General features: G+C 32.8%; 1 protein-coding gene across 2 annotated transcripts in view; it reads right to left on the reverse strand.

The window, feature by feature from the left end:
• The window catches only part of LOC123684943 (acetylcholine receptor subunit alpha-like 2), a 224244-nt gene that overhangs the window by 157389 nt on the left and 52747 nt on the right, over positions 1 to 14108 (reverse strand). For both annotated transcript variants that reach the window (XM_045624476.1, XM_045624477.1), the window contains exon 3: positions 4279 to 4388. In XM_045624476.1, coding sequence (XP_045480432.1) covers positions 4279 to 4388 — 110 coding nt within the window. The remainder of the gene's footprint in view (positions 1 to 4278; positions 4389 to 14108) is intronic.

The raw sequence follows: 14108 nt of genomic DNA on the forward strand, positions 1-14108 counted from the left end.
ATTATATTTAATTTCAATCGTAACTTTCAAATTCGAAAATTCGAATAAATCAATTTGATTCAAGATTATCAAATTCTTTATGTTTTTTTTTTATTTCTTTTCAACAATTGAACATGTGCTTTCATAGTCTCTCACTTCAGAATGAATCTGAATGATTTAATCGATTGAGAATACAAAGAAATTCTTTATAAAATAAAGTTCATAAAAAACGATTCTGTAATGTGAAATGAATATCTATAAATCTGAAATATTCAGCCACTTTAATTTGTCAATGAAATTCCAGTTACACATATTTTTTTCCGCTTAATAGAATAACTGATGTGAGATAATGGTAGGTATATTTTGAACTGTGGATTTCACACCACTCGTTTTACCATCTGTTTTAAATGATGTACCCTTCGGAAATTCCATCACATTTCGTAGTTATTCTCAACCGACAGCCACCAAAGAAGTTTTATGATTTTATTATGTTTATGTACGGTCTTCTAGAACTGCATAGAACCTCGATCAACAATGAATTGATTCATCGGAACAGTCAAGGTATCCCAACCATCTCGGTGAGATTTCTGAATCTTATAAAATCGACCAACTGATTTCTTCCTACTAAAAATGTCATGCAAATGCGAAAAATCTAAAAAAGTTGATTTCTACTAAATATGGTCACACTGGTACGAAGCTTCAGATATTGGTTCGTTTGGTCATAAAAATGGTCTACAAACCGTCCGGAGTTGCTTCGTTTCCGAGATATGACGAGCGAAGAAGTTTCGAAAAAACGGTACCTAGTTATTTATGAATTTTCCCAAATATTTTTCTCTAGTTTTTTATTTTTTGGATTGAATAACTAAAAATGGAACTTTTCGGTCTCCTGTATTATCTTCATATCAAGCTTTGTTATCGAGAACAAATATTAGCTCAACTCATTCTGAAAACTATTCATGGTGTTTATGAGCCACATGGTGTTTATGATGCAATAGAGTGTCTTCAATTTTTTTTCTCAAAAACAAAGCTAGATATGCCGGAAATACAGGTGACGAAAAAGTTGTACCTATATTATTAGTTGTTCAATCTTTAAAAATTTATTAAAAAAAACAAACAAGTCAGTTGCGTACTCTTTGTCCTCAATATTGTTGTGTCCACTGAGACACCACTTGACCTAAATAATTCAATCTAGTAAGAGCTAAATAAGCGCCTTATTACTTTCAATAACTTCACTAAATTTCAACTAAATTTATTTAAATACCTAAGTAACAAATATTTAATATTTCGTAGATCCTTCAGAATACCTATTTGGTGGTATTTACTAGTATTTTCTTCACAGTTTGAACACAATTCGTCTGAAACTACTAACCGGGAAGGTGAATGAGTATAACCAGTTAAAATCTTTTTGACCGCGCTGAGCGGAATTAACTGACGTTTGAATTTGTTTTGAAATTCATAAAAAATAACATGTATACTAGGTACCTCGAAAATCAAAAAATAAATCAACATTTGACCTGTCATGATTGCCAAAATGTATAGGTATATTCGACAGGAAGGCTTTCCAAATTGGAATTAAAGAACATTTGAAGAGTTTTCTTAACTGCAAGAACAATTGTACAGATTTCAATCCTATATTGGAATCATACGTTCAATCATAATATTGAAATTCTACAGACCGAAATTGAAAGTTGAGGCTTGAAATTCCTAGAACCACTGGATATACCTAGATAGCGCTGAAATTTCGTAAAGAAGGAATTTATTTGAATGAGATTTCGAAAGAAAATCATTGAAAACTCCACTGGGAGTTCGAAATGATTAAATTCATTGATGACGCATTCAAAAGTTAATATTGGACTATTTCAACTGGTACAGTTATTATCTCACTCAGTAGACAACTTTTTAAAGATACTAAAATTTGCTACCTGATGAGAGAATAGAATACATGTTTCAAGGTACATAATAAAACTAATGTGATCTATACAACTGTGCATAAAATTCCACACAGAAGTGCCAGCGTCAGATGTTTGTAACTGTATTGAATTTCAAGATGATCAAAGACTAATCAGATTATGTAAAACGACTAAAGGCTATTCAAGCGTCGGCGCATATTCGTGTTATGACAAAAATTCGGAAGTGCTTAGTAATCCGCAAAAGTGCTCGCGAGCACTAAGCCTTTTGTGAAAGTGCTTCGATTACTAAGTACTAAGCACTGCTTTTAAAAAGTGCTCGGGAGAACAAAAAGGCTTCAAGTGCTTTCGAAAGTTCGAAAGTACTTAGCACAATGCTTTGGCACAGCTCTGCTAATAACCCAGCAACAAAATTGTAATCGTTGTGGCAGATCTTGTGGCAACAGTTCTTGAAACTTTTGAAACTTATTAAAAAAATCTGGATCTGCATGATGTTTTCCGAAATTTGCCGGCAAAATTGAATTTCGTTGAGGTGAATAATTATGCGAGTAATATTTTCGCACGTAAACAATTGCTATTGTTCACTGAGTAATGCAACATCGAAGATTTCTAACATAATTGACAAACTTGATTTTGTCAGAAACGTACCCATTTGGATAAAAACAGCCATATATTTTTATTTTTGAATAACAAATGACTTGTATGATACCTCTTTGAAATCACTATAAAATAGACAATTTATTGGTGTAATGTGCAGCAGTAGCTCGAAACATTTTTTTTCCACTACGATGGGCTGAACTTCATGAACAAAATAATCCACTACCAAAATTTCCAATAAAAATATTTCTCATAGCCCCCCTTTAAAATTTTCGGAGAATGTTTTTAATGTAAACGTTAAAATAATTCTTCAGCAATATTTTACTGAAAAAATTAACCAGAAAGATGTAAAATTGTACCAACCGTAAGGGCAAAACTATTGAAAGGGGCAAAAATCCATTATTTCCAAAAAAAAAGAATATCTCGAAAACGGTAAGACTTTTATGATGAAAATTTGGTCATAGCAGGTGGGTTATCCTTTGATCTACATTCTCCCTCGGTTTGACGTGGTCTTTACGGGACAACCTGTATAAAGTGAATATTTATATATTTAATATTATAAAACATAAAAAAATGGTTCACAGTTAAAAAAATATTTATTAGTTTTTAATTTACTCAAGTTTAGGGGTGCCTGTTTTCGAAAGTTATCCCAAAGAAAATATGAAAAAATTGGATTTTATACTTTAATGATTTTAAAGTCACAACCGAAGATTCCTGAAGTCAAAATAAACACTTTTTTCCTCTACTATTCCTTCCGATTCGATTTTTTTTTCTCACTTAGTATAGTGGCCATTCTGTAGTTGACCAGACTTTGGACTTTCGGTATGCAAGAAATGCCACAAATGTTTCTGCTCGATCAACCTAAATCAAAGAACTAGCGTCTTCACAAGAATCAAGAACGGTAGGGAGAATGAACAAATAATTCACATCGTCTCGGTGCAATATTGAATACGCTCCAACTCTGATCCTATGTATACTAAAATTATTTTCGCGCGGTTTGAACGATTATATGGTATCAAGAAGAAGATCGATGTATGAGCACCACACGAGTTAACTTCATCTTGTGGACCGAAAATTTCCATTTGGGATTCGCAGTCGAATCGCAACAAAATTTTCCCTTTTTTAAAAGCGGTTGGTGACTGGTGATGAAAAGTGGATCACAAGCACATCGTCAAGTGAAAATGGTCGTGGTCGAAAACAGTCAGCCAGTGGAAACAGTGGTCAAGCTATGATTGACGGTCAGGTAGGTTTCGCTGTGTGCTTGGTGGGATTGGCAGGAAATTATCTACCATGAGCTGCTCCTCTACGGCACAACTGTTAACTCGTAACTGTACTGTCAACAATTGGACCATCTGACAGAAGCAATCCCCTAGAAGCGGCCACTTTTGCCCAAAAGAAGAGGATTTGTGTTCTATCAGGACAACGACAGGCCACACACATCGATAGTGACTCGCCAGAAGCTACGTGAGCATGGTTTAGTTGGTGGATTTGTACTCAGGGATTTAGTGTGAAAAATTCAATTGGAATTCAAAGAAAGAAAAAAAACGTTTGAAGTTGTTCATTATTTTCATTTTCGCGCGGTTCCTGAAAACGGGACAATTTTGTTATAAAAAAAGAGCAGACCTGTTCAAAACGGGACGTTTGGTCACCTTGTATATACTAAAAGTTCATAACGTGCAGGAAAAACTCGATAGCTCCTGGGAACAAATGAGGGCAGTTCTAGTTCTAGAATATATCTAGAATCTGGAATAGACTGTCAATCTGATTAGATTTCTTACAAACTGTTATCACCTACCTGTTATAAAGAAATAGATCTGGCTGCCAAATTTCGTGATCGGCCAAATGAACAAGCTGAAGATTACCGTAATCTTTGGGATTCCATTTTAATTTTTCATCGATCCACATCTGTAACCCAAATGATATTGATTTTTTTCAGTTAACAAAAACGGTTTAAGAATTATGAAAGATCTATCACAAAGAATTAAGAATTACTTCAATAATTAAATGAAGATTATTCTGATTTCCCACATGATTATTTTATGTATTGAAAATGTCGAGATCATAATGTAATATATCCGTATATCAGCTTTAGAGTTTGCAGTTACTCATGCTTTAAATTGTTGTTTAAGTATACGCTAAATTTTAAATCAGAGGATTTGTTACTCTGAATTGTAAACTTTTGACTGATGACTGATACAATTTTGGACTAAGGTTGACATTGCTATTCTACAGGGTGATTTATTAGCTCACCGACAAATTTTGCCATATGACAGGTCATTTAAATTCAACAAAAACCATTGAAGGAACATAATATATCCGATTTCAATTATACGAGTATAAGGAAATAAATGGCTTCAAAAGTTTCATTCATGTCTATTGATATGATTCATTAATAACAAAAAGTATGCTCCGAAACAAGCGTAAATACACTTGTCAGTTCATTATTATCAATATAGGTATTCTCATTGCAATAATCATAAAGAAATATGATAGCATCTAGGCATTCACTGATTGGCTTGGATTTTCAAGCTACTTGGCTTGAGCTTGACTTTTTTTCAAGTTAAGATCAAGTCAAGTAGTAGTTTTTCAATCTCAAGTTAAGTCAAGTATTTATTTAACAAGTAGGTAGATACTTGATTTCTTTAAAAATACTTGATTTTTGCAGTTTTATTGTGTAGTGTAGTTATCATAAGTAATTGCACAAGTGCATCAAAATTACCGATAATTTTGTATGACAGCGTGTTGTCATAAAAACTGCATGAGTTCATTTCCATTTTTATGGAGGGCTCTTTCTCCAAAAATGAAAATGACCGAATGCAGTTTTTCAAAGAAAACACGCTGGAATGCGAAATTATCCGGTCATTTTGATGCACGAGTGTAATTCGGGGGAATATTTCCCGAATAAACTGTTACATTACTTGTCAAACTGATTTAGAATGGAATTGGCATAGATTCGAACTGTGTAAGATGCATAGAAACTATGCATCTATGAACAGAACAATTATCGCAGTGCTGTTTCGCTTCCTACAATGCAATTATCGTAAGTAATTGCACAAGTGCATCAAAATTACCGATAATTTTGCATGACAGCGTGTTGTCATAAAAACTGCATGAGTTCATTTTCATTTTTGGAGAAAGAGCCCTCCACCTTCGGTGTCGGGCTCTTTCTCCAAAAATGAAAATGACCGAATGCAGTTTTTCAAGGAAAACACGCTGGAATGCGAAATTATCCGGTCATTTTGATGCACGAGTGTAATTCGGGGGAATATTTCCCGAATAAACTGTTACATTACTTGTCAAACTGATTTAGAATGGAATTGCCATAGATTCGAACTGTGTAAGATGCATAGAAACTATGCATCTATGAACAGAACAATTATCGCAGTGCAGTTTCGCTTCCTACAATGCAATTATCGCTGTAATTTTCGATAATTGTTCTCCAAATACATAGAATTTTTGACAGGAGGGGAATATTCGCTGTAATTTTCGATAATTGTTCTCCACATACATAGAATTTTTGACAGGAGGGAAAGATTCAATAATGAATGATGAAATGAGAAGAAATCTTGCGAAAAACACTTTTATTTATTGAACTTAATGTATAAAAGAACCGAAAATATCAACTTTTTTGAAATAGAAAAATTAATTATATCAGTTTATCAAACTAAACTTCAATCTATGCTTAATAACAATAATAATAAACGTAAAGCCATTTTTCCAATCCATTCATCTAGGAATTCCGATTTCTTGCAAAAAATAGAAAATGCCACCTTCCAATATTCGCCTCCCCTCTAAAACGGCTTCAAATTCTTTTGAGAGTTTCGATTTTAAAAAACGCTTGAACATTTTTTTTTTCTGAAGATGATTGAGTCAAAAACTCGGATGATGCGGATGAACCATTATTTTAAATTCGAATGCGCCCACGCCCAACTCTAGTTAATTTGAATTTAAAACTCATGTGTGAAATTAAGTAAATTTATTCACTACATAGGCACCCACTTCTAAGAATTCGGTTTTCTCGGAAAAAGTAGAAAATGCATCCATCCAATATTTGCCGCTTCGGGGTAATTTGTTTGGTTTTTCTCCTGAGAAAAAACTTCAATTTCATTTCTTCATATATTTATATAATAACATAATTTATTCAAAAAATAATGATACACACTTAGATATATGTAAGTGAGTAATATTTTCATCCTGAATTGTCTATGGTTCTGATGATGTGGTTAGAGTGAAATTTGGCACGTAGCTTGGAATTATTATTTCAAATCAACACACAAAATATAAACTCCATTGTTTTCGAGGTTAAGAAAACTTTAAGTATTTTTCAATCCACTATCAGCCATCAACATAAAATTTGGTATGCAGCTTGAAATGAGTTTTTGCTTGTATACTTATTTCTTTAAGTACCGGGTTTTTCACCATAATTTGACCCCCCCTTTAACTTAGTTACTAAAAGAGGTACAAAAAAATTTTTATTACAAAAGTTTCACGAAATCGACTAGTGTTTTCAAAAATGATTTCACAAAACGAAAGATATACAGAGTGGGCAACATATAGATTGCAACTTCATTTTTTCAAATGGAACACCCTGTATATTTTTCTATATTTGACTAGCTCTTTTTCCCCAGATTTCAAATATGTAACATATATTTGGTCTATTTCTCTTAGTCTGAGTACCACAGAGTTTCAAATTTTAAGAACCACGTGGCAAGCTGAATAATCATTTTCCAAGTGGAAGGCTGCGATAATTCAAAATGCTCTTTTTGAGTTATCTCGTTTGCAACGATATACGTTTCTTACACAGAAAGAGGAAAATTTTGAAATGTTTTCACTTTATGTGAAGAACAATAAAAATAAGAAATCTACAAGGGGAGAATATATGGAGTTGCATCCAAATCATCTAATTCCAATTTATAGTGAAAAACGTATATCATATCGTTGCCAACGATATAACTCAAAAAAAAAGCATTTTGAGTTATCGCAGCCTACCACTTGAAAACTGATTATTGAGCATGCCAGGTGGTTCTTGAAAATTTGAAACTGTGTGGAACTCAGAATAAGAGAGATAGACCAAACATATGTTATATATTCGAAATCAGGGGAAAAAGAGCTAGTCAAATATTGAAAAATATACAGGGTGTTTTATTTGAAAAAATGAAGTTGCTATCAATATGTTGCCCACCCTGTATATATTTCATAATTTGATATCATTTTGAAAAACAATAGTCGATTTCGTGAAACTTTTGTAGAGAACATTATTTTGTATCTCTTTTAGTAACAAAGTTAAAGGGGGGGTCAAATTATGGTGAAAAACCCGGTACCTATAGGTACGAGCAAAATCTCAATACTATCGAAATATTGGATCTGTAATCGCGGAATTATTTATTATTCAGTATGTAGTATGTCTTCTTCAATATTCATCTTGAATTTTCTAGAATTGTCTAAAATTGTACTTATTTATCTAAGTTTTATTGAAGTTAAATGTTAACTCTACTCTATCAGAATGCCTTGAGATTAACAGGTACAATTCTAGAAAGATTTGATTGAATATTCATGTTAGATTACAGTTCGTAAATTTATATTCAGAATAAATGGCAACAACGCATGGATACTGGTAGAAAAATATCACATTCCACATTTAAGTATTTCAAAGAATACAAGCAACTTGTCGAAAACCTAACGAGCAGAAGTATGTGTACGTTGGTGGTGAAATTTGTGGAAACGAATGTGAAGAATACCTCAAGAAAGAGGATATCGTACACCAGAAAACCAATCCTCATACCCTACTACAAAACGATGTGAGTGAAAGAATGAACAAAACCATTATTGAAAGAGCCAGGTGCTTGTCATTTGATGCTGAGCTCCCTAAAACTGTTTGAGCGGAGGGGGTCAATACAGCCATATATCTCAGAAATAGGTGCATAGCTATAACTTTGAATTACGAAATCCCATTTGAACTCTGGTATGGTAAAAAGCCAGACATTAATCAACTAAGAATATTCGATAGTGAGTGTATGGTTCATGTTCCAGAAGCTAATCGCCTGAGATGGGATTAGGAATCCAAGAAAATGATACTAGTTGGATTTGGAGATAACGTTAAAGGATATAGATTATATGATCTTACTGTCAGAAGAATCAAATATTCCTTCTAGATCTGAGAGAGTAAGAATACCAAACAAGAGATTGGAGGATTACGTCACCTACGTTTGCGAGGGTAAAACTGATATAGACGATATACCAATAATGATCAAAGAAGCCCTATCAAGACCAAATAAGCACAGATAGAACCAAGCTATGAATAAATGCAGTCATTCTAAGAAAACGACACCTGGGAATTGGTGGATGCGCTAAGGCCTGAAATCATCCTAAACAGTAAGTGGGTTTTAAAAATTAAAGGTTCAGAAAACAATTTAGTATATCGTTCTAGGTAATTAGATGAAGGTTTCACACAAAAACGAGGCATAGACTATGAAGAAACTTTTCACCCGTCGTTAGACACAGTACCATTAGAATGCTTTTCAGATTATCTGTCAAAATGAATTTAAAAGTTTTTCATTTAGATGTGAAAACCGCTTTCTTTTAAATGGCAACTTTGAAGAAAATATATATATATATATATATATAGAGGAGACAATATATATATATATATATATATATATATATATATATATATATATATATATATATATATATATAGGAATTATTGCAAATTCATCTTGAAACAGCAACTAAATAACACCAAGTGTAGGCTGTGCGACTGCGTTGAGGAGACAGTGCAGCATCTCTCCTCAGGATGCTCGGCAATTGCGGATACAAAATATATGTCCAGGCATAATAACATGGGTAAGGTGGTCCACCAGTTGTTGTGTCTTGGAGAGCGGCTCCTACAGAATTTTACACCTTATCACGCGTATACACCCCAAACACTGCTGGAGACCGAGCACATAAAGGTGTATTGGGATTTCGCAGTGTTTACAGACCAAGGGGTGGAGCATAATAGACCCGACATGATTGTATGGTACAAGACGGAAAAAACTGCCGTGCTCATCGACTTCTCGATACCGATGGATCAGAATTTGGCTAAGGCATATCAAGGAAAAATCAGAAAATATGAGCCATTAGCAAGACAGATTAGGGACATATGGAAGTTAAAACGTGTCGATATAGTTCCGCTCATTATCAGTTGCAACGGTCTGGTACATAAGAAGACTACGGAACACCTCAAAGAAATGAAACTTCCGCCTAACACCCTCATATGGATGCAGAAGGCGGTACTGCTGGGAACTGTCAACATAATCCGCAGTGTTCTTTATCCACATTAGCTGTACTGGACAACTCTTGGTGTTCTGACACCCGAGTTGTACGGATAACCACCACGAAAGTGTAAAGGCAAAAAAAAAAAATATATATATACAGGGTGAGTCTTTGACTTGTACATATATTTTAACCGAAGATTCCTGAGGTCAAAAGAAACACTTTTTTCCTTTATAGTTTTTTCCGATTCGGCCCAGTTACAAAGATACAGGCTGTTGAAAATCGATAAAAAAATATGATTTTCGTCTATATCTCGTAAATGGTTCTATTGAAGAAAATGATTTTTGGAATATAGCTTTTCCTTGATGTGGTACATCTTCTCCAAACACAAGATTTCCTGCACATCTTTCAGTTTCTTCATTATGAACATTATATCACATAAAAATACCAGAAATTCAAAGAACCCAACTCTTAAAAGTAATTTGAACGTTCATTGAACAATATTTGGCTAATTTGAAAAATAAAAGTATTCTTCATATTTTCTCCTACAAAGCACCGTTTTCGAGTAACTTGATCTTAAAAAAAAAATTATCTGTGAAATTCGAAAAATTGGGTACTTTGGCTAAATGCAACTCTGTTCTGTTGTGGAAAAAAAACCACAGAAATGAATATTTACTATGTCATTGCTCAGATTTCAGAATTGAAGTACTAGCCAACTTAGTTTGAAAATGAAGTTATTTGAATAAGCTCACCTCAATTCCTTTATTTGATTACAAATTACTGAGCTTTGGCACAGCTCTGATAATAAGAAGATACTTCATTAAAATCAACATTCTATTTTGAAAAGTCCAGATCACCCATAAAGACCGTGTTTGAAAAAGTTTTCACAAAATATGTAGTCCCATTATAATGACAACAATCAATATCCCACTAAAGACTGCTGCTATCGAACAATACTGTATTCTTCTTCTGATCATTCAAACTCACATCGAAACATACCATTAAGTACACACTAGACAAATTTTCATGTGATTGAGATTAAATACTTTTATTCTTTTGCTATTCCATAAATTCATCCTAGAGCATATGATTGACATACATCCAAGAGTGCCATAATTGTTTTAATATGAAAACAAATAGGTGAGTTGAAAGAAACAGGATATTCAATTGTATATTGAATACTTCTCATTTATTTTCAATGGCAAAATCGAGATGAATCAAGTAGTAGAGTTGGCTATAATGTAGGTACATATTATAGAACAAATTTGATTACAAGTGGAGTCTAACATTTTCCATTGATTACAGAGCCATTAAACTTCATTTCCATATTTTCACACGGATGGCTCCAAAAATATTGAAGTAGATCATTATTTTTATTTTTATGAGATAGTTGGAACAAATCAAATGCTTCATTTCATAAAGGAATTACTTTCTATCAGAATGCACACTTATTTATTTTGTATCCACACAATTATTTTGGAAATTGTTTCTAAATTTCTTGAAAATATGTATGGAACTTCAATATTCTGTTGGGTTTCTTCAAATCTTCGATGATTTTCATTTTATGCAAATATAATATCATAATAACAATAACAGTGTAAACTGTTAATGAATATTTTAGGTTAGAACATAGATTATTCGAACTGCTGTGTTTAAATTTGCATCACTCGAAATTTGAGGTTCAAACTTAAAACCACAGACTACTAGTCTTTGTTAGATTCACAGATGAATATTATTTATTTCAGAATGTAAGGTTAAATGTACGAAATTAAATAAACAACGATATAATATTATAAATGCGATATGATAAATGAATGGATATGAATTATGAATATCAGAGCTAAGCTAATATGGGTGGTAGCGAGCACAATTCGTTATGATTATCGAAAATGAAATAGAAAATCAAGAGAAAAATATTTAATCTTTATCGTCAATGAAATTGGGATAATTGTATTATAAATACTACTTTGTTCAACAAATGGAATGTTAAAAGTGAGTTTATGATGGTTTTTCCAATCTACTAGCTTATTTCCAAGGTTCAAATTGTGTATCTTATACTTGCGAAAACTTCAGTGTTCCGGTTACCAGGGGTGAATTAGCTCATTATGAAAATTTAAAATGGCTATATCTTTTTAACAAGGCCGAATCGGAAAAAATGGTAAATGAAAAAAGTGTTTCTTTTAACCTTAAGAATCTTCGGTTAAAATATATGTACAAGTCAAAGACTCACCCTGTATATATATATATATATATATATATATATATATATATATATATATATATATATATATATATATACAGGGTGAGTGAAAAAAAAAAAAAAAAAAAAATATATATATATAATATATATATATATATATATATTTTTTTTTTTTTTTTTTTTTTTTTTTTTTAATCACCGTTGTAGGGTAAGGCTTCGAGGTTGCCGGTTCCTCACAGAACAAGGCAACACTCAATTGCTAGTGAGGAAACTTCTCACAATTCTCGTGGTCCACAAGATCACCTCCTTCTGCGCCTTCTCTATTAGGTCTTCGTGAAGTCCAAGTTTCGCTGTGTTCCCAGTCAGATGCATCTCAACCAGCCCATTCGTAGTGATGACCAGAGGAAGTATCGTTATGTGGGTGAGCCTATACAGTTTTTTTAATTCAAATGCCAGATCGTGATATTTAATTATCTTTTCAGTGTACGCTTTTTCAGCGTTGTCGTCGGCCGGTACGGTGATGTCAACTATAGTGGCTCGGTTTTCCATCTTTTCAAGGATGACAATATCAGGCCGGTTGTGCGCGATTGGCCTGTCTATATATATATATATATATATATATATATATATATATATTGTCTCCAGATAACAGTCGTACTATAAATATCGTGAATCTTTAAGGGAATTCGACTGATAAGAAGGATTTCAGTTTTACTCTTTATTCATACCAAGCTTTCGGAACTGGTTAGTTATATATATATATATATATATATATATATATATATATATATATATGGCAAAATCGTACGCGGAGAAAATATCCAAATACGAGGCACTTTCACAACAAATGAAAGATATGTGGAGGCTGAGACGCGTAACGATTATGCCTCTTGTCATAAGTGCCAACGGTCTCGTCCACCGAAAGACCATCCAACATTTAAAAGAATTGAACTTGCCCCAAAATACGATCACTTGGATGCAGAATACTGGGGACAGTCAATATCATACGCAAAATAATATACCCTCATTAGGAGTTGCTCTTGGCGCATTGACGCCCGGGTAACTCTGAAAAACCACAAATGTGTGAAAAAAAAAAAAAAAAAATATATAACCATAACCATAATATATATTCATCGTCAAAGTTTACATATACATAAACATACATATGAGGGACTATATATATATATAGATATCAGACAGCTAGATGGCTTTGTCCTTAAAGGATTTGAGAATAATTAAGAAAGGCAGTTCATGGACTCAAGGGAAGTAGTAGAGCTTGGAAAACAGGAGTGGACGATGTGTTTCTACAATTGAATTATTCCAAATCGAAATTTGATGTTGTATCAACATTGAAAAAACGGGAACATTGATTATAGTTGCATTGTATGTTGATGATTTTTTTATGTTTTATAATATATGTTGTGTGTGAGAAGTCGCATTGATTGAATCCGAGCTCCCGCCGATTTTAAGTTTTAAGGATACATCTTGAATTTGAAGTGAATATTTTACCAAAATCTTAAATAGTATCGGTCGATCTCCTGCTTGAAGTTTAAAAATGGTTATTACACAAGAAAATGAGGAAGAAATTACAACTATATATATATATATATATATACAGAATGATTTCTAAGGGAATCGACCAAGGTTTACACCAAAAAATTACTCTGTTTTCTTTGCCGAGCTTTCGGATTTTATTCAATCCATCCTCAGGGCTTCTACCAAATATCAACAAAAATTATCAGTTACAACAAAAAGAAAAAATAAACACAAAACTGTCACAATGGTACATACAGTCATCGATAAAACCTGATCAAAATGAAAAACAAAAACAATTGAAAACATACTCACTGAAATCGAGGTTACGGTGTCATCAGATAAAAATTAATCATTAAGTTATTTATAAATCAAATAAAAATATTTCAGGAATCTCAAAGTGACAACTGGGCATCTTATGTCGATAAGTCAATATTTTAATGCGGAATATAGAATGAAATAAGATGGTGATATTTGCACCTGCGATTAAATCATTCCATTTAGACAGAAGATAAAAATCAATGAGACAAGGTATCAAACAATGTGTACAAGAGAGATAGTGGGTTTTGTTCACAAATTTAATTATTCGTCAACAGGTCCATCATAGAAATTTTTCTCTCGGTTTGGGTATGTTAACA

Source organism: Harmonia axyridis, chromosome 7 (assembly GCF_914767665.1).
Source record: "Harmonia axyridis chromosome 7, icHarAxyr1.1, whole genome shotgun sequence".
Taxonomy (NCBI): Eukaryota; Metazoa; Arthropoda; class Insecta; order Coleoptera; family Coccinellidae; genus Harmonia; species Harmonia axyridis.